At 45.2% G+C, this 23603-nt stretch overlaps 1 protein-coding gene across 3 annotated transcripts in view; it reads left to right on the top strand.

Annotated features, from left to right (window-relative positions):
- The first annotated feature begins 14902 nt into the window (after positions 1–14902).
- The window catches only part of LOC132584833 (potassium voltage-gated channel subfamily C member 1-like), an 82611-nt gene continuing 73910 nt past the window's right edge, over positions 14903–23603 (top strand). For all 3 annotated transcript variants that reach the window (XR_009556264.1, XM_060256772.1, XM_060256773.1), the window contains exon 1: positions 14903–15503. Coding sequence is in view for 2 of the 3 variants with exons in the window: in XM_060256772.1 (XP_060112755.1) it covers positions 14904–15503 (600 nt within the window). In the remaining variant the exon portion in view is untranslated. The remainder of the gene's footprint in view (positions 15504–23603) is intronic.

Below are 23603 nucleotides of genomic sequence, written 5' to 3'. Positions count from 1 at the left end.
AAGATAATTTATTCAAAAGAAAAATTTGGTATTGCATGTTACAATATTACAGACTCATTACATTCATTCAGTAATACATAAATATATCTCTATCCAAATTATTACCATACCCAAAGGCCAATTAAAAGGAGAAAGAAATTAAAAAAAAACAGAGATAGTTCGATATAACCCTTTTTGTAAATTAACCAGTTATTCTTTACTTCATTCTTTCACATCAAAACTCAAATTCTTCATTTTCACCTTGTTTATTATCCCTTTAACTCCCTCGTATCCTTTTTTACTTTCAATCCAAATGTAAAACTTTTCCCATTTCTTACTCGCCTGTATTTTAGATTTCCCATTAATAACTGTGGTCAATACATCTGCCTCTGCTGCCAGAAAAATTTTATCAATCACTTCTTCTAATTTAGGGTATTTCGCTTGTCTCCACTACTTAGCATACACTATTCTTGCCGCTGCTAGAGTGTAGCTTATCATGCACATATCATCTTTTGGGGTCTCTTTATTTATTATTGAGAGCAGCATTACTTCTGGTTTAAACTGACATCCATTTGTAACAATTTCCCTCAAAAAATCATAAATTTCAATCCAATATTTTTTTGCCACTTTACATGTCCACCATAAATGAAAAAAGTACCAATTTTCTTTCCACATTTCCAACACATTGGAGATAGGCTGGGATCTATTCTCGTTAACTGAATTGGTGTTATATGCCACCTATGAAACATTTTAAAAAGATTTTCTCCGAAGTTCACCACTTTAATCTTATAATTTGCTCTAACTCAATAGATTTCCCCACATTTTGTGCCCATTTTATCATTGCCACTTTTACCACTTCATCCTCCAACTTTAATTGTATCAAGTAATTGTAAAATTTCTTAATTAATTTATTCTCATTTGACAATAATAATTTATCAAAATCAAAATTTTCTTTAGTAAAACCTTTAATTTTGTCTTTACTAAACTTTGCGTTGACTTGTAAATTTAGCCATCAATCCATTTTTTTCCCTTTTTGTAATTCTATTTCCTCTTTTGATCTTAAAGTATCATCCTCCTTCAGCAAGTCTTGATAGGTCACAACATTTGCAAAATCAAATAATTGAGGTTGAGTGGAAGCTTCACTTGGAGAGATCCACCTAGGGGTCTTGTGGTAAATCAATATCTTTACCTTCAACTATACATTGTAGATTGATTTGCGAACTAAGTGGTTTGTAAAATATTTTTGCTCTTTTTCAATGTACCACATGTTAGCATGCCAACCTGACTTCAAATCATGTCCCTCTAATACCAAGATTCTTTTATTTTCTAGATTTACCCACATCTTTCAACCACACAATTGTGTTTGCGACATAATACGTCTCCCAATCTGGTAGAGCAAGCCCCCCATTCTCTTTTTTATCCCAAAGGATTTTTTGTTTAATCCTTGATTTCCTACCCATCCAAATAAAATGATTACTATTTTATTCAATTTTGTAAAAAAGTCTTTCCTTAAACTTAAATTAACTGTTTGAAACAAAAACATTAGTTTTGGCAAAACCGTCATCTTAATAACCGCTATTCGTCCCATTAATGATAACTGCAGTCTTTCCCATTTTTAAAAAAGAGTCTCCAATTCTTTTAACAGAGTCAAGAAATTATTTTCATAAATATCACTGCATTTTTCCATAAGAGTTATCCCCAAGTATTTAACTTTCTTTTCTCTTTTAAAACCAGCCTTTTTTTCCAAGTTCCTCGCCTCCTGCTCTGACATGTTTTTAGTTAACAGTTTTGACTTCTGGTCATTTATTTTCAAACCAGCTACCTCACCAAAGTCTTTTAGATCTCTCAGCACATATTCCATCAATTCCAATGGGTTTTGTAAAATGAATATAATGCCATCTGCATACGCTAACAACTTATAATTTTCTTTCCTCACTTTGAGGCCTTTTACTTTTGAATTCCCTCTTATTGCGTTGTTCAACACCTCCAACGATAAAATAAAAAGAAGCGGTGACAAAGGGCACCCTTGTCTAGTACCTTTAAATAAACTAATTTTCTCTGTTGATTCTCCGTTGACTATTATTTTGGCTTTCTGATTTTTATATATTGCCTGAATAGTATCTATAAATTTGTCTCCAAAATCCATTAACTTAAGCTGCTTGAACATAAAATTCCAATTCAAATTATCAAACGCCTTTTCAGCATCCAGTAAAACCAAAGACAATTGTTTGTCAGAATTAACCTCAAAGTATTCCAAAACATCTAAAATAATTCTGATATTACTCTTCATTTGTCTATTTGGGAGAAAACCCAATTGGTCCGGATGAATCAAAGCTTTCATAATCTTTTTCAATCTGTTTGCGAGAATAGCTGCGTAAATTTTATAATCCACGTTCAGGAGGGATATGGGTCTATAATTCTTGACTTCTTCCGGATCACCATTTTCTTTTAAAATAAGAGTTATGTTCGCATAATTCCAGGATTCTGGGACCTTTGCAGTTAACCATACTTACGCTATCATTTTTTTAAAAGGGCCTAATAGGTGGTCTTTCAATCCAATGTAGTATTCTGCCGAGAGGCCATCTGGTCCTGGCGATTTATTTTTCTTAAGATTGCTCCAAACCTCATCTAATTCACACATAGTTATTGGGCTATTTAGAATTTTCTTTTGATCTTCATTCAATATGGGAAGATCTTTTGCCCTTAAATAGTCTTCTTGCTTCTTTTCCTCAATTTCCATTTTACTGTAGAGTTGAACATAAAAATCTTTAACTATTTGTTTCTTCTTCTCCTTCTGATATACTCTTATCCCCCCAATATCCTTCAACATTTTTATAGTTCTTTTTTCCCTTTCTTTCCTGATCTTGTAAGCAAGCCATCTTCCTGGTTTATTGGCTTTTTCAAAGAACTGTTGCCTAGCAAACCGTAGTTTCTTTTCCATCTTTTCCAGGAAAATCCCATGTATTCTATGTTGTAACATCTTAATTTCATTTTTAAGTTCCTTTACTTTTGGATTTTCCTTTAACTGTTTTTCCCTCTGCTCCAGCCTACTTGTCAATTCTTTCATATTTCTGTTTTTTTCTCTATTCTCATGAGCAGTAAAATTTATCACCAAACCTCTAAAAAAAGCTTTGCTTGTTTCCCATAGTACTTTAGGAGAATATCTTCTTGCATATTTGTCTGAAAGAAAAATTCCATTTCTTGTGTCACATATTGTTTAAATTTTTTATTTTCCATTAATCTGGGGTTCATCCTCCATCCCGCTTTCCTTCTTTCACCTTTAAATCCTACCTGCACCGGATTGTGATCCGCAAAAGTGTTTGGTAAAATTTCTACTTCTTCTAACAACTTCATTAATCCCACCGACATCCAGCACATATCTATACGTGACCAAGATTTATGTCTCTGCGAAAAAAAAGTATAATCCTTTCTAGTTGGATTAAGTGTACACCAGACAGCCACCCACACAAATTCTTCTGCCATTTTAAGAAACTCAGCTGGTAAGACATTACTACCTTTACATTTATTTTTCGTCTTTTTTTTGTTTGCCTATCCATTTCTGGGCTATACACTGCATTATAGTCCCCTATAACACATATATTCTCCTATTCCTGGGCACATTCACACACTATTTGATACAGTTCTTTAAAAAAAGGACCTTGCCTTTCATTTGGAGCATAAAAATTTATTAACAGAAATTTCTGGTTCTCTTTAACTATTTCAATACCCTGATATCTAGCATTTTCTGAAAAAAAAATTAATCTAGTTTGAATATCATCTTTAACATAAGTAACTAACCCTCTCTTCTTTTTCTCTTTCTCAGAGGTTATGATGGCCTTCCCTAATCTTTTATCTTCTAGAAAGTGTTGATCTTTTTGGCTTATATGGGACTCTTGAAGACAAACAATATCCACCTTTAACCTTTTCAATTGTAACAACACTCTTTTTCTTTTCCCTGGGGAATTAAACCATTTACATTTATCGATATTATTTTCAGTTGATCCGCCATCTTAACGATTATATTTCTCTGTATTCTGTTTGTTGATTTTTCTTTTTCTTCTGTTGTCTTGTCTCTATCTGGTTTATTTCTTCTCCTTGTACCGTCTCACCCTCCTCCTGATTAGTTATAGGGCAGTGGCCTTCCTCCTCCCGATTTCTAGTCTCGGAATCCTTTGCTCTTTGCCCTTTTCTTCTTGACCAACCTCTTGCTTGATTGTTTAAAAAATCCTCCACTTTCATAGTTGAGTCTAATCTATAATGTGAGTTTTGGTATGTAAAAAGTAAACTCTCTGGAATAAGCCACTTATACATAATTTCTTTCTCCTGTAGCATATTTGCCAGTATCTTGTATTCTTTTCTCTTTTGTCTTATCATCCAAGGCATTCCCTCATAATCTTAATTTGTGTCCCATTTATTATTAGCGGTTGCTCTTTCACTTCCCTCCACACCTTATCTTTTAAGATTTTACGCACAAATTTAAGATGCACTTCTCTGGGCAAATCATTTTTCCTTGCATATAATGTATTCATTCTGTACACATAATCTATTTCTCTCTCCACCTCTTGCATCTCCATCTTCATATCCGTTAAGGCTTCGACTATTATACCCATCAAATCCTCATTTTTTTCTTCCGGAATGTTTAAGAATCTCAGAACATATTCTGCCTTATCCATTTCAACTTTGGCCATTTCATCCGTCAAGACTGGTTGCTTAGTATCCACTACATCCGTTATAGATAGCTTTTCTTCTATAGCTTTTGTTGTACTAACTAGATCTTTAATATCTTTCTTGGTATCTTTTAAGCACCCATCTACCCCTTCTAATTTATCAGCCAGTTCATTCATTTGATCACTCAAAGTCTTTTGTAACTGACTTATTGCAGACATAAAAGTAGCCTGCAACTCTTTGCATGCATCCTGAGTTATCGCCACTCCAACTGATTTGGGTTGACCCGGGGAAAATTTTGTTTTTGCTTGTTGAGTCATCCTACTCTAGACAGTCTTGTCTATACACAGATAATTTAAGCTGATTTTATCCACTTAAATTGCTTTCTAATACTTCTTACAAAACCAAAAACTCCACGTTTTACTGTTAACCTACAGCTGCCTAATATATATCATTCAGACCTAATTAATAAATTCTTACATTTAAATTAGTCAATAATATTAGCATTCGCAAAATTAATTAATTAATTAAATTATTACCCAAATAGTCAGTCCATCAATCAAATCACAGTCACTTTGATATTAATTACAATAAATCTGAGTAAAGTTAATTGAAATAAAGTTCTATACTTCTATTCTTTTCTCTTCCTTCTTCTTCTTTCTTCTATCTTTCTTTCTTCAAATCCCCTTGTCCTTTTCCACTTTTTATTTACAAACTCATAAAATGTACCTTTTTTCCCCTGCTCCCAATCCGAACTTCTCCAGTTTCCTCCAGTAGACACTAGTGTCTCCTCGTTGCACCTCTTCTTCAGCTACACCACCGCTACTTCCCGCGTACCCTCTTTCACTTCCTACATCCAACGCCGAGGCTTCTCATCAGATGACAGCTCACACACTCACACGCCAAACTCCTTCCCCACCTTCCATTCACAGTTTAATGCTCATCCAAGGTATGGTGCAGGCGCCACTCACTCCGCGATAGAAGCCTCGAAGCCCTGAAGTGCCGGACCACCGCCGCCTCGTTCGCCCCGAAACCGGAAATCAGCTGCTACAATATTTCCGTCTTTTCACTAGACGACGTTCTTTTAGCCCAGTTTTAGTTTAAATTAAATTTCTTTGTTTTCCACTCTTCGAGAGTATACAATATCAAAACAAACAAACAAACAAAAAAGAAGCAATATTCACCTTCCCCCTCCTCTCTGTTGTCCGCTGGCTAGAGCTCTTCCATCAAAGACGCTGAAGGCTTTGAGGCAAAGGTAAACAACGAGAAGTGCTAGAGTGACCAGGGTCCCCCAGCACCTTTTCCCCGACCTTTCTGCCAGCCCTACTCCTTAACTGGAGCCTCGCTGGGACCTAAAGCCCCCCCAAAAGCCTTTTGAGTAACATGCCTCTGCGGAGAGATCCGGAGACGATGCTACCTCGCTCTGCCAGAACCGGAAATCCCACCAGTACTCCCAAGCTCTTTACCCTGCGCACTGGTATCAGTTGGTAAATTCCTGAAGTTTCGGGGGATGGATCATAGGGAAGGGAGGGACCTCAGGATAGTATAATGACATACTGCTCACCTTTCAAAGTAACCATTTTCTGCAGAGGAAGTGATCTCTGTACTCTTGAGATCACGTATAGTTCTGGGCGATCTGCAGGTCCCACCTGGAGCTGCAGCACAGTGCATATGGGACAAGAGGCTCAGGGAATGGAGGGTTCAACCTCCCTCTCCCCTGATTTATATGGATTCAGTAGCTTAATTTGGGCTTACAAGTCTGTTGCTGTTCAGCATGTTCCTTCTAATTTGATGCTTAGTTGTGTGCTCCATGCTTACTCTAAAGTAAGCATGCACAGGACAAAGCTCCATGTTCCACAGAAATGCCATTTGTATGCAATTTAAGTCCCTGTGATTATGACAGAACCTTTCCTGGGTTGTGCCTTGAGTTTCGAAGCAAGGACCTTCAATTTAAGAATTATGTTAGACAACACACAGTTCAGTTCATGGGTGCCCAACCTTTTTGAGCCCATGGACACCTTTGGAATTCTGACATAGTGTGGTGCAGGCAGGCACAAAATGGGTGCCACAGGAGGTGCACAGGAGCCACCCAATAGCTGCCTCAGTTTACTATCAGCCCCACAATGAAGGTCCTAGTGCTGCAGTGGCAGCTGCTGCCAAAGCAGTGTTTTTAAAAATCTGCACAGCCAAGTAAATCCCCAACGGCCAACCAAAAGCATTGCTGGCCAAAAGCCCCACCCACTTTTAAAAAACACTCTGTGGGCACCAGGAAAGGCATTTGAGGGTATCATAGCAACTACAGGTCCCAGTTTAGGGATCCCTGGCCTATCTTTTTGGAACCATTCACCCAACCTTCCAAATATATTCCTGATTTGAAAACTGCATCTTAAGCTACCAAACAGAGGAAAGCATACAAGGAGAGCCACCATGGTATAGTCGTTAAGAGTGGGGGACTCTGGAGAACTGCGTTCAATTCCGCACTCCTTCATTCGAATCCAGCTGGATGACCCTGGGTCAATCACAGTTTTCTCAGAGCTCTCTTAGCACTTCACAATAAGTCTAGCTTGCCACCTAGTAGTGCAAAATGCTTAAAGCGTTGAACTTAATGCTGCCAGATAATCTTCGGATATCCTCGATATACCACATACGATACCATACATGATTATTATTTCAAACTCTACAGGGGCAGGATTGCAAAACTAAATATAAAACTGGGTCTTTAAACCAGAACCTGGCAGCTGCCACAGAATCCTGAGAATTAATGTTTCAGGTTTCAAAAAGCCATGTGTCCATACAAGGCTACAGCATCTGGGGCTTTGAAACTGGCTTCTAGTTCCGCTTTGTGAGGAAAGATCATGACTCGTACAGAGCAAAAGTGTCCTTTGGCAAACCATTTTTAGGCCTTTTTCACACATAACATTAAAAGTGCCTTTGAGCTTTTCTCACACTGTGCGCATGTGTGAGCATTGTTAATGTGGGTCAGGAAGCCAGCCAAAGTGGACTGTTTTAAATTTAAACATGCAGCCAGTGACAGTTTTACATTTGCATTACAGATAAAGAATGGCAATAAAGCCCTAATTTTATGGTCACAGAAGGCCCTCAGTTTCTAAGATTCGGAGGCAAGCCTGCTCACATACTGAGCGAAGGGTACAATGTTATTATTACTGTTTTATCCCAGATGAAGTCAAGGAAACTCAGGGTTTCCCCTAGTTTTATCCCCCACAATAATCCTTTACGGCAAGCTAGGCTGAGAGAGTGCCTAGCCCAAAGTCACCTAGTAGCTTCATGATTGAACAAAGATTTGGATGCAGATCTCTCTACTTGACATCCAGTACACTAATCCAGTGGCTTCCCCTTCAAAAAATGTGGACTCCCATATGCAAAGCCTGTAAACCCTAGTAAATTGTCCCTGATATACTAAGTCAGATACTTTGGCTTGTTTCTTTGCTCTGTATATTCAGTCCCTGGGGTGACTGCTTTGAAGCAGCCTTCAGTGGTGGATGCAGAACATGTGTGGTAGCTGGAGATAACAGTGGGCTGAGCATTGGACTAGGATGGGGAAAACCTGCATTCAAATCCCTACTCAGTCATGAAACTCACTGGGATACAGTCAGTCTGCCTGTTCTACCTCACAAGGTTGTGGTGTGGATTTTAAAAAAAGAGGTGGGTGAGATGGGGAGAGTCGCATACCTGCCTTCCTCAGAGGAAAAGAAGGATGGATCCATTGAGGGGTACTCCTCCCCCCCAATCCTGCCTCACAGGGTAAATGACCCTCCATCTGGATCTCATTTGATTTTCTCATGGCCACTCTGTCTGCTTTGGGAGGGAAGACCAGGGGACCCCTCAGATTACAAGCCAAAGCAAACCCCTACAGAGCCTTCAAGAAAAAGATTCCTTCTCCAGCCACATGCCTGAAGTGTGAGAGAGTTCTACCCTGGTCAGATCCAGAATTGGACCTTCTCTGATAGCTCTTTTCCCCACCACAACACACAGGGTGTCAGTGCCTCTTAATATAACCCTCTTTCAACCCTCCTTGAGATCCTTACACATTGGGGCTAAATTCTCCTCTTTCCCTCTGCAGTCAAATCCCATGACATCCCTGTCCCCCACTTGAGCTGACTCAGGAACACCCGCCCTCAAACTCACCTCAGCCTCCAGCCCCCCTTTCCTTTAAGGTGACTCCCTCCGTCCGTTACCTGTCCCCCTTCTTGTCCTCCTTTCCCCATGGCTAACTGAGTTTCAAAGTGGGGCTGGGGATCTCTCTTTAAGACTTCCCTCATTTTAGATCTCCTTCCTGCCCCATCCCACACCTGTCACTGCACAGAGTCTGGGTTGGGTGTCTTTTGTGAACGTCTATGTTCACGTACCATAACAGCACACAGTTCGGTATGTGCCTCCAAATACACGTCTTCTCCTCATAACTTCTTATTTACCTCTGATGTCCTCAAAAAAAAGGGCGAGAGGCTACTTTTTAGAACTCCAGAGTGACATGATTTATTTGTTGCTTCTCCAAACCTTGGCAACTGTCCTCTTACGAATGAATCCCCCCACCCAGAAAAAAAACAACAACCGGTACATGAGATGTCCCAAAATTCCACCTTAAGAGCCAGTGATGTCATCACAGGGTCTGCAGTACCAGAAGGCGCAGCCTGCATCCGGAGACTAGGGTGGGGGGTGGGAAGCAGAGACACACAAGGTGTGTGTGTGTGGGGGGGGACACAGACGGACAGGCTGACTTCTATTCGTCAACATCTTGCATTTTCCTTCCCCCCACCTCCAAACAAGCCATCCACCATCCTCTCCATTCTTTTGCTTCAGGGATTTCTCAACCCCCCCCTGAAGGTGGAGGAGCTTTCTGAGCTTCTTCCTTTTCCTCTTTGATTTTTTTTGGGAGGTGGGGGTGACCATCCCGTCTCTCCTTCTCTCCCTCTCTCAAAAATATTATTAAGCCAAAAGGGTTGGTTTAGTAGGTAAGTATGGGCCCTTAGTGGCTATGTTGTGTGTTGGTATTGTAAGTGTGTGTGTATGTGTATGTGTGTGTGTGTGTATTTTTTTCCTGTGCGGTGTGGGGGGGAGGGAGGGGGTCTGACATTGGTCAAGGGGATGGGGAGATGGATATTCCCCCTCCCCCTTTTGTCAAATGCCGGGCTGGGCAGAGAGAGAGAGAGAGAGAGAGGCAGGAAAGTATTTCAGCACTAGAAAGGTGGATAGCTGCATGCTAACATGGATGAGTGTGTTGCCTTCTTCTAAACTGGGGGGAGAGGAGGAATGGGGGGAGGAGAGAGAGGGAGAGATTGTTTTGTGTGTGATGGCCAATGATATTCCTATATGTATATGTGTGTGAGAAAGAGAAAGAACAAGAGAGAGAAGCAAGTGGTTGTTCATGCCTTACTGTGCGTGAACAAGTGACTGATGATTTTTTATGTGCACATGATGAAGGGAGGAAGGAAGGGAGAGCAGACTCTTGATGTGTACATCTGAGAGAAAGATGGACACAAAGGTATCCACCCCGAGGAGTGTGAGAGATTGCTGCGCCTGTGTTTGGGCGAGTGGTCCATCTGAGGGCGAGAGATGATTACTCAGGAAGTGTGTCGCTCTCACGGGTATGTGCGCATGTTTGATTTCAACTGGTGTGTGAGAGAAACTAGTGCACCCGAAGTAGGTTCACAAGCGGTGGCTCTTAGGAGGTGTTTGCTCAAATGCATGTGTGCTCATGGGGATGCCAAATAGGCAGGGATTTATGTGTCTTTGTGGGGTGTCTGTGGGTGACCCCTTGATCTCCAATGTCCATTATTGTGCTGGCATGCTGAGGCAGATAGTCAGAGTTGGGGGAAGGTGAAGACGCAGGAATAGACAGAGAGGATTCCTAGGAGAAAAAGAGACACCACTGACACTGCACAACACTGAAGGAGAAGAACAGAGAGGGAAAACCACTGGTCTAGTATATTGGAATATATGAAAATATTACTAGGCAGATAACTAGACACCAAACACAGCCCCCTGATCTTATACACACCAGTCGTGATCTCATACACCCTTGCTCACCCGCACTCACGCACAATGACACCTCTAAATGCCCTTGCTTGCTTTGCGGCCGTGCAGCAAAGAGCATAATAAAAGCAAACTTTTAAAGGAGGCAGAGTATCCTATTCGTGACTGTGGGGTACTGAGAGTTTGAAGTTCTTCCATTTGATAGAATGCAATGATTTTGTGATTTGGAATTGTGAGATAAACTTAGCCTTCCAGCACCTGTGTAAGAATGTTCAAGGCTGGGAGGCAGGACTTTAGATGTGACCATCTCTCCCTGAAAAGAAGAGTCGTTATCACATTGGATATGTCTTTTTTTTAAAGGCTGGAATTCTAATTAAAAAAGGAACTGTTTTTAAAAATGTATATGCTTAACTGATTTCCAATTATGCCAATCATTCTGCATATACATAAGTAAGAGAAATTCCAGAATTTGACCTAACGCGGGCATTGATTTTCTGCCGTTCTGTGCTCAGAACATTACATTTCAATATAAACACATCAATATTTAATATATTTTTAAAATCATCCCACATAAATATACTGAGTTCAAAGTCCTCCCCCCACAAATGCGCATGTGCAACTTTGCCTGGCAAATCCTGTCCCCAAACGCACCTGCATTCACTCAAAGACACCACTCCATTGACACATGTGCACACATGTGTATAGGCAAGGAGGAAAGGATTCTTTCCCCAATGCAAATGGCCTTGGTCCAGCTCTTTCACACACATGGGTGCTTGTTAAGATTAAATTACATGTCAGCAGATTCAGTTATGAGTCTGCACTGTAAAGTGTAGTTTGTCCTTTTGCTGGTATCTAAGCTCAGACATGAAGGTCTAGAAGCATACGTCTGTATGTATATACAAGCAATGCTGCCTAAATGCCCACTCTAAGCAAGCATGAGGGAGGATGGATATTGTAGCCTTCTCTTACATGTTCACAACCTTGCTTTTGAACGAATATTGTGACAGCATGACATTAGTTCTCACATGCACACACTTGAGCTCATCTTCTCATGTGTGGAAATCTTCACACATGCATGAGTGACACTGGATCTCTTAGTACTTCGTGAACGGCACCTGAGCCTCTGGGATTAAGTTCCATTGACAGGTGTTGTGTCTGAAGTGACATCAGATGGGTATGACAGTCCCATTCGAAGTGTTAGGTCTGTGCTGGCTTGTTCACACATTCATGCTATCTCTTATGGACAGAGTCACAGGATCACAGAACCTAATGTGGCCTTCTTCACACATTGCCAGCAGACAACATCTTGCCCCTCATCCACTCTTGTCTACATAGCTCAGCCTGCCATGCTGTCTCAACACACACACACTCTCCAGCACATAGATTTGTCCTCAAGCACACATATCTGCTCAGACAGACAAGTTCTACCAACATAATCCTTATATTACACATCTGAATGCAGAATACACGTTTTCCGGCATAACACACACTCCTGTGGTAAATTTCATCTTTCATACATGCATCTACAACCAGGATTATTAATTTAAAACATTCTGAGTCTTAGAAAGAAAAGAAAGATCTAGCTGCATTTAAAAAAAAAAAAATGAAAACTGCAGTTTTGAAACTTAGGCCAAACTGCTGAGATATGGGATAGCCTATACCTATACTGCCTTCTCCCCCCCCCCCCCCACCAATGATGGTAACAAATTTTGGGGGAGGATTTAGACAGGAGAAACAGTATGGGGTTAAGCACCCCCTCCTTGACACGTTGCTGCTCTGAGCCAATGTAGAGTCCCCAGCACCTTTTTTTAAAGTATCCCAAAGTCAAAAGATCCTGCTAGGGATCTCCCACATTGCATTTACCAGTGTGGCTCTCCCTGACTGTAAAAGTGGTGTTTTCTCCTCTACTTCTGAGGAACACTTTAAAAGAACCAAATGTCAAGGATTGAAAATGCCTTTTCATGCAACTATGTTAAACAGTGGAATAAATGTCATATTTGCAAAAAAGATTTTCAAAAATTCCTGAAGCCAATAGAGAAAATTGTTTTTAAAAATCACACTAAGAAGAATATAAATTTGATTTTTGTTGTTATTGCAGGCAATGTGAGGTCAGGAGAAATTGCTGAAGATTCTATTATTTTCTCCCCAAATTTATTTATGTAAACCCTCCCACATTTTCTTTCACTCTTGAGAGCCTTGCCTCCTCTCACTCTCCACCATTCTCCTCACCAGCTTCTTTATCTCAAAACTAAAAAAAAAAAAAGATGAGGAGAAAGGAGAGAGGTTTGTGCCTGATTTTTCAAACTGCCTAGGCCAGCTCCATCACACATATTGAGGCATATTCACACACACACACACTTAAGAAATCTTAGCAGGTAGGCCAGTGAAGGGAGCTCAGGGAGGCCTGGAGTGAGCTTCAGGACAGAGGGTCCTGGGTAGCCCAATAAAAAGCTGCAGGAAAGGGCAGAGAAGAGATGTCAGTGTCTGAGCCACTGAAGACAGGGGGAGAGGGTTGCAGAGAAAAGCTAAGGCCATGAGAGGGAGCAGGCGAAAACACAGGGACTCTCCAGTTGCAGAGACAGCACAGGGTGCTTTTTTGGGGGGGGGGTGCATGTGGGTATGTGTGTGTGTGACCCACCAGAGATGGAAACCAAGAGCAGGCCTCTCTAGCAGAACCCTACAAGCTGAACCAGGGAACTGAAGTAGTGCTGGGGCCAAGAGGCACAAAGGGGGCAGTAGTAAGGTCTGTTGGGGGCAGATGGTGTGGGGAGAAGATGCCTACTTGGGAGGGAACTGAGAGACTCCAGAGCTGTGGGCCCAGGGCCTACAGCACTGTAGCTGGGCAAAGAGAGCCCCAGGGCCAGGTGTCTTAGAGGCCAGGGTAGGAATGGGAGGAGAGGCTGGTGCAGGGGGGAGGCTGGGGGATACAGAAAACAGCACAGGGCAGGTGGGGCAGGAGAAGCTCTGGGGGTGCTATTCCTCCAGAGCCAGCAGGCGGAGCAGAAGTGTGGTGTATGGGGGGGGGCGGGGAGGAAGGACTGGGAGGAAGGGAAAGGAAGAGAGGGAGAGAGATGAATGGGGAGAGAGTCAGCGGCAATGGAAGGACAGTGTGTGTGTGTGGGAGAAGCCAGGCACGCAGTGGAAGGAAAAATAAAATGAAAGGGGGCGGGGCGGAACGGGAAGGAACGCAGGCAGATGGGGCAGAAAGACAGAGCCGTTGAAGCTTGGGTGGAAGGAGACCCAAAATCAAAGGACTGACATTGCAGGAAGGGGGGGGGGGTTGAGTCCAGTGACACAAAGGGAGCTTCTCGAGCCTGCGGAACCCCCTCCCCTCCCCAGTCGCTTTCCTTTTTTGCCCCAACGATACAGGGATAGGTGCATTCGGCAGGGCTGCATGATCCAGACACGTGTTTGGCCCGCCAAAAGTTCGACGGACGGGTTATCCCCCGGCGGGAAAGGAGTCCCAGGGGAAGTGGCCCCGAGCCAATGAATGCAGCAGGGCAGGAAGCCGAGAGGACGGAGGGAGAAGGGCGAGGGGCTGGAAGGAAGGGGAAAATGGAGGCGGGGGGGGGGAGAGAAGAGAAGGATGGGGGGCGGGAAGAGAGAGAAGGAAGAAAGGAATGAAGACAGAGAAGGAAGGAAGGAATGGAGGAGAATGAATGGAGACAGGAGGGGAAAGAGAGAGCGAAAAGTGGCATTGGGTGATGGGGGGAACAGAAAGAGGGGGGGCTGGCAGGTCCCACCGAAAAAGGAAAGGGATGGATCCCTGGTGTAAGTCGACCACCGAGGGGGAGAGCCCAGCTAGAAAGAGGGAGACCCCCACCCAACCCACGGCGGGGGGGAGGGGGCTGGGGAGAGGTGGAGTGTGGGGGTCTGATGGGGGGAGAGGGGTCCACGGAGACTAGGCTGGGCTGTCCGGGACCCCCGAGAGCCGGTGGGGGAGGCAGCTGGCCGCACTCACCTTCCCCGTCCCTCTCTCTGTGTGTCTCCCCTTTGCAGAGCCGGGCTTTGCTGCACCGCGGGCTCTTGGGCGCCAACTCTTGCCTGCCTCCTCCTGCGCCCGCCCCGTCTAGCGAGCAAGCAAGAAAAAGAGCGAGCGCGACAGAGAAGCCCCCCTCCCCCCTCGCTCCCCTCCCCTCCCTGCCTGCCTGCCCGGAGGGGGCGGGGCCGGAGGCGGGGCCGGGATGACGCCTCGGCGCTTGATTTGAGCGGCGGGCGCCCTCCCCAGCCTCGGGGGCGGGCCAGCCCCGCGCCGTCCGCGCCGCCAGATGCTGAGCTCAGTGTGCGTCTCCTCTTTCCGCGGGCGCAAGTCTGGGAACAAGCCGCCGTCCAAGTCATGTTTGAAAGGGGAGATGGGCCGGAACGAGGACAACGACAAGATAGTCATCAACGTTGGGGGGATCAGGCATGAGACCTACCGCAGCACCCTCAAGACCCTGCCGGGCACGCGGCTCTCGTGGCTCACCGAGCCCGACGCCTGCAGCAACTTCGACTACGACCCCAAAGCCGACGAGTTCTTCTTCGACCGCCACCCGCAGGTCTTCGCCTACGTCCTCAACTACTACCGCACCGGCAAGCTCCACTGCCCGGCCGACGTGTGCGGACCCCTCTTCGAGGAGGAGCTGGCCTTCTGGGGCATCGACGAGACCGACGTGGAGGCCTGCTGCTGGATGAACTACCGGCAGCACCGCGACGCCGAGGAGGCCCTCGACAGCTTCGAGACCCCCGAGAGCCAGGACGATGAGGACAGCGGCGACCTCAAGCGCCTCTGCCTGCAGGAGGACGGCCGCAAGCTGGGCTGGTGGGCCGGCTGGCAGCCCAAGGTCTGGGCCCTCTTCGAAGACCCCTACTCCTCCAAGATGGCCAGGGTGAGTCCGGGCCCAGGCAGCCGCCGGGGGTGGATGGGGGTCAGTGTCGGATTAAAACCTGTGGAGGCCCCTAGACAGTCGAAATCTTGGGGGGGGGGGGGGGTGGAAATTATCTCCGAATATCTCCTGCAGGAACTTTCTCAAAAGCCTCTTTGACAAAGCTGCAGGGGAGAGGCAGAGAGAGGCAAACTGGCCCGGGGCCCCTAAAGGCATAGGAGCCCATAGGCTGGTGTCTACTTGGCGTATTTGTTAATCCGGCCCTGGTGGCAGTGGAGAGAGGCAGTCAGAGACTCTTGGATGGCCCACCGCATTGGTGGAAGTAGTCATAAGAACTTGGCAGAATTCATCACTCCTCCGGGTGGATCCTTGACAGGATAAGGCGCAGGAACGGTTAATGGAATAGGGACAGGCTAGCAAGTTAATAGCGAGGGGGACCTTGGCGCAATCCTATGCGAAGCTGCTGGGGTTTGGAGTCACCCTGCCTTGGAGTGCACGCTCTTAATAACAGAGATGGTTAAGACAAAGGTACCAACAGTGGTTGCTGATGGGTAATAAGTGAGTAGCAGGGAATGAAAGTCCTATTAGTGGCAGCCCATTGTGAATAATAATTCATAATCAGACACTCTCCTGATTATGGGTCTGGGTAATAATAACTCGCAATGAAGATTAATGCTGTTGTGGGTGCTGGCTCACCAGTGCTTTGTTCGCCTTCGAGGCGCCATCAGGCTCTCTCTGGTGTTTGGGCTGTTGCAAGCTACCCCTCTGGAATTGTGTGGTTCTTTGCCATTAGCATTACTGTACTAATTATGCAACATTGGGAGGGGTTTTTTTGTAAAATAAGAAGAGAGAGGGAAAATTGGAAAAGGCTCTGCCCCGAGGAGCTTACAATTTGACAAGAACAGGAGACTGAAAAGGCAGAGGAGGGACAAAGTTACAAAAAAAAATAGTGTGGCTTGCTGCCTGATCCTATGCATTTTGGGGGTCTAGGATGCAATCAACAATGACTTCAGTAGGGCTTACTTTTGAGTAAATCAGCATAGGGTTGTACACACGCAATCTGATCCAATGCAAGCTTGCTCAGAGATCTGCACCTTTGCTTCCATAGGGGACGATGGCCCCTAGATCTTTTTTGGCTCCTATAATGTTGACTTGTACCAAGTCAGAGTGGTCCTTTCTCTGGAGCCAGGCTGTCAGGCAGTAGCTGTCCAGGGTCTCAGGCACAGGGAGGGCTTTCTCATTACCTGCTGCCTGACATCCTTTTCTTAGCTGGAGACGCCAGGGATTCAACCTGGGACTTTCTGCATGCAAAGTGGGAGCCCTATAACTCAGCAGAAACCGCTTCTCTAACCTGAGGCTCCAGTGAAGTGTATGTTTCAGAAAGGAACTAGGGAAAATGGCTCTTTAAAAACAGCTTAAGAGTGGACGTGGGGATATCTTGCTTCGGTCCCAGAGCAGGCCTTTCTGTGATTCTTGTCCCCTTCCCCTGGAGATGTGTTTGCCCCATTTCAGAGAATCATAGAGTTTGAAGGGACCTCCAGGGTAATCTAGTCCAACCCCCTGCACAATGTAGGAAACTCACAAATCCCCTCTGCAAGCACCAGTCGTTTCCGACTCTGGGGTAACGCTGCTTTCACAACTCACAAATACCACCCCCTAAATTCACAGGATCTTCATTGCTGTCAGGTGGCCATTTAGCCTCTAAAAAGCTCCAAGGAAGGAGAACCCACCACCTCCTGGCAACTGCACCAATGGGGATGGGGTGAAAAGGAGGAGGAGGAGAAAAGAGATGTGTTATAAAATGAAGGGAGGCTAAGGTCCAGGGTGTTCTATCAATGGAACACAGTGAAGATAAAGAAGGTCTTTCTATTGTGAAACACTGAGCACCACACAGAGAGAGGTTCATGCAGAGGAGTCCCTTTCCAGTGGCCTGGTGAGCACTGGAGTCTGTGCAAAGATGAATGGATGTGGAGGAAGGCAGATGGTGCAGTAGAATAGATAAGAGTGCCAAGCAGGATCAAGTGGGATCCACTGGGAATTTTGAAAGGAGGAGGGGGAGGTTTGCTTCAATGGTATCTCATGCACAGGTGGGCCAGCCTGGAAAGGATGCGCGAAGAGCATCAGAAATGCTCTGCAGAGAATAAGCAGCAGGGAGATGATGCAGACCAACTTGCAGAGGAAGGGTAGCGCAGACAGGTGTGCAGCAGTGTGAGTGATGGAGCCATGCCCATGAGCATGCCGAGGGTTATGTGCGCAGGAATGCGTCCCATGGTCAGAACTGTACAAAACATTAAGCACCATGGGAAATGTGGATGTTTCCTATTGGGTTGCACAGGTGGAACCCAATGGTTGTGCTTGGTGGAGTGAGGTAGTGATTCAAGGGACAGGGTTGGGGAGATTAAGTGAGTGTGAGAAAGAAGCAGGTAGAGGCATGTGGGGAGGTGGGGAGTTGTGCAAGGGCTTTATTTATTTAGAATTTATACCCCGCCCTTCCCACAAGTGGCTCAGGTGCTGAGCTGCTTTTAGCCTTAACAGCGGTGGGATGCAGAAAGTTGAGACGGAGAGTTGAGAGCCATGGGAGGCGAGTATGCAAAGAACGGCGAGTGTGTAGCAGCGGGAGGGACCTCGCACGCATGTGCATGCTTTATGACTCACTTATCTGTGTCAGGGAGATTGCCTTGGTCTCCAGCAGGGGGTGCTGACAACACAGTTTGAGGCTGTCCCAGAAAGTGAGGTCCCCTGTTCTCTGAATTCTTTGCCGCCCCCCCCCCCCCAATAAAAAAAATCCCAGATCTTACTTCTGCCCTTCCTGCATTTTGGAACCTTCCGTTTCCACTGCAGTTTTAGGACACACGAGCACGCTGCTCTTCCTTTCGTGTCCCATTCGATCCCAGACCCACTGTATAGGGAACAGCCACAGATCTCACCCAAGCAGAGAAGTCACAGAATTCCCCCTCCCCTTGCCAGCAATGCAGTTCTGCACCCCCCACCCTTTGCACATTCCTTGCTGATCTTCTCTCCAAGAATGTCACTTCAAACCATCAGCCTGACACTGCAGCTCAGAGTTCTCATCTCCCACTGCCTTCCCATACATTGCTGGTCCTATCGTAAACCGCCTCCATTCTCCACCCCCCCCTTTTCTCGTCTATGCTGCTAAGACCCTCCACGCAGTTCAGAACTTCTTCTTGCAAAACCTCTGAAGTGGGGGTCTGGGGGGGTTATAGGACACAGTTTCTTCCCTCCCTCTCTCTGTCTGTGTCTCTCTCCCCACCCCCTCTCCCCTCTGGCCCTACTTCTAGGACAATATTAGTGCTTTGTTGTTTCCAGAACTGCAGAGACAGCGGGTTAAGGGGGGGAGGGGGGCACCGCAGTGCAGTGTGCCAGCCCCAGAGTTTGCAGTGCAAAGCAGGCTTTCTGCAATCCGTATCGCACACTGCTGCCCCCCCCCTTGCCCCAGGCAGCCGGTCTCCAGAGTGCAAGGCCTTTGCCCCCCTCCTTTCCTCCCCCACACAGCTGGGAATGCAGTCAGGAAAAGTTACAGCAGAAGAGGGCAGGACAGGAGTTGAGGGGGGGAGAGAAAGGGGGGTGGGAGCAGAGAACTAAGGACAGTGTGCTAGTTCTGCATTCAGACGGGCATCGTCTCAGGGATTCTATAAACAGAGAAGCAAGTGGGGAGTAGAAACCCTCCTCTGATATGATTGGGACTCTACCCCCCCTCCCCCATCCTGCCCCAGTCTGTGCATTTAAGGAAGATTTGCTGTAGAGCTGCAGTGGTCTCTCTGTTCCTGAGATGGAGGGGGGGAGGTTTTTGCTCCTGCCACAGTTTTTGAGTTACCTGCATGGACAGCATCTACTAAATGCTGCGAAAAGATTGCTTGGCCCTCATCCAACGCTCACTCCCCCCCTCCCCCTCCACTATCCAAAGAAAGGATGCATGGAAGGTGGGAAGAATAAGTAGGCGGCGGACAGGAGATGGATTAACAGCACGGGGAAGTGAGAGATGGACCAGTGCCCTCCTCTATAAAAATGCCCATCCGGTTCACAAAGACACATCTGCCTGTTTTCTATTAAGGTCTGCACACACTACCATGCATATTTTATAGTGATGTACCGTCAGAGTAGGGCTACAGAAATCTGTATCCCGGCACATTTGATAGTTGCATCTAAACCCCTGGGCATTGGAGAGAGGTAAAGTGTGTACATAGACAGATCTTATAGACAGTGCAGAGAAGCATACACATGCAAACCTCCTTTCTCTCTCTCTCTCTCACACACACACACACCCCGTTGGGGAGGGATGGTGGCTCAGTGGTAGAGCATCTGCTTGGGAAGCAGAAGGTCCCAGGTTCAATCCCTGGCATCTCCAAAAAAGGGGTCCAGGCAAATAGGTGTGAAAAACCTCAGCTTGAGACCCTGGAGAGCCGCTGCCAGTCTGAGAAGACAATACTGACTTTGATGGACCAAATGTCTGATTCAGTATAAGGCAGCTTCATATGTTCATGTTCACACAGAGTCTCTTCATCTCATATTTCAGATCTTTCATATCATCCTTCTCATCCTGAGTTTTGCATTTTCCTCTTAATTTGGACAGTGTCTGAACTTTGATTCTGGAGGAACATTGCTCCAACAAGGAAAAAAGTTGTATATGTCCGTTTTGAGCACAATAACATTTACTTGGGTAGAAATACCTATTGTATGTGTACACATGTACTTGTAGATCAGGTGCATTCATTTCTTACACGCATGAATCGGAGGCTGGGAGCAGGAATGTGTGCACTTTACGGAGTGCACTTTCGCCTGCTTGGTTCACTTCCCTCTTGCATCCGTATCATACACTTTCACATTATTTCCCCCTGCTCTGCTTATTTGCCTCATACATTGTACACTTTTCTGTGTCTGAAATGTGGCATAAGAATTTTATTTTACTGACAACATATGGATAGGGAGCACTACTAGGAAAAATATCAGATACCAAAGGATCCCTCTAATCAATCTATATCTATTTTTTTTCTCTCTCTCTCCCTCCCTCCCTTCCATTAAAAGCTTATATCTGTTTATGATATACATGAAGTTTTAAGTTATATGATCTCCATTTTCTGATACATTCACAAGAAGGGGGGCAGGTGGGGGCGGGAGAGAGCAAATAATGCCTCCTTAATGGCAAGCAGATGTATCTGCAGAAAGTGAAGAACTATATGCCCTGACCTGGATGTCCCAGGCTAGTCTGATCTTATCAGATCACTGAGGCTAAGTAAGGTCAACTGTGGTTAGTGCTTGGATAGGAGACCACCAAGGAAGTCCAGGGTCATGACACAGAGACAGGCAATGGCAAGCCACCTCTGAAACTCTCTCACCTTGGAAACCCCCCCTCCCCATACTACCATACTGCCTATGGGTTTTCAGCTGTAATTTGATGGCATTTACCACCACCACCACCACCACCACCAAAGAGCTATATGGAATAGATAAGGCCATGTAATGCCCATATGTAAGATAAACAGGAAACCTTTTGCCTTAGCAGTCTTTCCTTAGCAGACCCTCATTGAGGGTCCATCTGCGCTTTGGAATCAAATGTGAGACCATGGGCTACAAATTAAGAACTGGGACCTAGGAAACCACTTCAGTGTAATATAAAATGGATGGTTCTTCTTCTCAGTCTTGCAGAGAAAGTCTAAGCGAGAATCTGATCTACCCCCTTCTGTTTAGTCAGCTATCTAAAGTTGAACCTTGGACCGAAGAAAGTCGATGCGTCCAAAGTGTTTGCATCCATCCAGCAGATTGAGAGCCAGTCCCAAGCTTCTGAGCTAAGGGGATTTTATTGTTAATTCATCTTCTGCCTCTCTCTCCAGTCCTTAACCTCTAGAGTGTACATTTCTCTTGTGCTCTTGACGGTGGATGAGAAGAAAGCTTTGTAGTCAATAGGAGTCGCTAGAGAGAGGATACCCAAAATTCTGCATAAAACTGCATTTTGTTTTTTAAAAAAGCAAAGTCTATACAATTTCCATGAAATCCTTTATGGAAAATCCTCTCATTTCCTCTCTTTCCCTATTAATTCTCTGTTCTCCTATTTTGCAGCAAGATTAACAAACTAGCGCAGAAATTCTGGTCAAAGTTTCAGGGAATTCAAAAGCTTTGGGGGCAGGTTTTTTTTAAAAAAGGGATTTTAACGACTGTGAATAATGACTGCAGAATGGGAACAGATTCCAGATGCTGGCAAGAGAGAGCTAAAAAAAAGGGAAATGGCTACTGTCATTTATTACTCAGACAACTTGGTTCTTTAACCTGCCACTTTCCCCTGCACCAGAGGTACACATTTGCCTTCAGTATCTCCATTCCAGTAAATTAATGTCTATCCCTTTCACAGAGAACCCAGTTCTTAACAGCAGACCAGCTCCCTTCCCCAGAAACAAAAGAAGAGCCCTGTGGTACTTCTGATGACTGGCAGATTTATTGTAGCATAAACTTTTGCGAGCTTGATCTCACAGTAGCGGGCTCAGAGACCGAGACATTCTGATTTGTTAGGTATGTTTCCTCACCAATCTCTGTTGCCATCTTTTATCCCACAAATTCTGGGCATGTGCTTTTTCTCAGCTCTCAGTCACTAAACCAGCAGGGGCATAATTTCGTATTTCAATAAGGCATGGTGAGAGGGTAATATTTAGTCATGGTTTATAGATCTCGTATGTAGGTTAAGGGGTATAAGCCCTCTTCTCTCAAACCCAAGTACACTTCTGTAACACAAAAGTTCTAGTGTTGCATTCCTACCTCCTTGAACTCAAACTCTCTCCTTTGCCAGAAACCCCAGAAATCTTGATCTCCTTCCATATTCTGCGCTATCCCTCCATGACCTTCCTAAAGAAATCTCAGGAAACCAGGTACTCATTCTTTCACCCCTTTCTGTTACACCAGCCCCTCCTTTCCTGTTCATACCCCTCAGAAATCATGACTTTCCATTCAGACAAATATTCATTACGACCTCCCAAATGCCCTTTGCAGAGATCTCAGGAGTTATGGGATACCCATTCCCTTCCCCATACTACCAGATTCCTTTTCACCATCTTCTTTCCCAAAGAAGTCAAGAGTCCTAGCTCTGTCATCTATCCTGACCACCCCCCCACCACCCATAGATCACCGCCCAATGCAAATTCGACGCCCACACTTTCCAGTTGTTAGAAAGACGCCCGTTTCGTAGGTGCTAAAATTGAGCTATTGCGGTTTAATCCACTCCCCCCCCCACTTTCCGCTCTCTGTTGCTCTCCGTGGTGCTGAACTGCAGTATTGCATCCAGTGATAGCAGAGGGAGAGAATACACATACGCACAGTGTGTGTGTGCTGGTGGGGGGGAGCTTTCTTCCTGCTTCTAAGCTTCCTTGCTGGTAGAGGTTATTCCATGATTTTTTTTTAAAGGAAGAAGGAGAACTAGGAAGAATATTAATGGATTACCACAGGGTGTCAGGTGGTGAATGGGGAAGGGGTGACACACACAATATTCTGCCTAATTATTGTTGTAAAAGGGGCAATGTTGAACAAGCTCACTGCAGGCTTGGAAAGGCTTTTTTAATAATAAAAAGTGGTTGATGTTGGGGAGTGTGTGTGTATGCATGTGTGTGACTGAATGAGAGAGACAGAGATGCAGAGAAATGAGTGTTTGGGGGATCTTTATTGTTATTACATAACAGTTTAAGAAGAGAAAGATTTGGCAGGATGGGGGGGTATGTGAGAGTTAATCCATATTGGATGGTACCTTTCTTGAAGGGGGGAGCAGGATGACACAAAGTGTGTTTGTGGGGGGGGGGGACTGCATTTTTCATCAAGTCCAATCCTGCTTCTCTGCCTCTGAGGCCCCTTCTTGTGCCAAGATCAAAGGGAGTATATGTGGCAACTTTTGGAAATGGAACATGAAGAATAATGCGTGGAGCAGCAGGGGGGGGTAGATTTACTAGCCTTTCTGGGAATGAAAATCAGACTTCCAGTTTTAAGATTCAGAGATGAGACTGAGAATGTATTTTCATGCTCTTCTCCTGGTTTTTATGTAGCCTGTCAAATCCCCTTCCCCAACTCTCCCCTTTGGCCTCTGGCCTCTGCCCCATGTCTCTCCCTTCC

This window comes from Heteronotia binoei, chromosome 15, assembly GCF_032191835.1.
Source record: "Heteronotia binoei isolate CCM8104 ecotype False Entrance Well chromosome 15, APGP_CSIRO_Hbin_v1, whole genome shotgun sequence".
NCBI lineage: Eukaryota > Metazoa > Chordata > Lepidosauria > Squamata > Gekkonidae > Heteronotia > Heteronotia binoei.
This window is presented reverse-complemented; position numbering and strand designations above follow the sequence as displayed.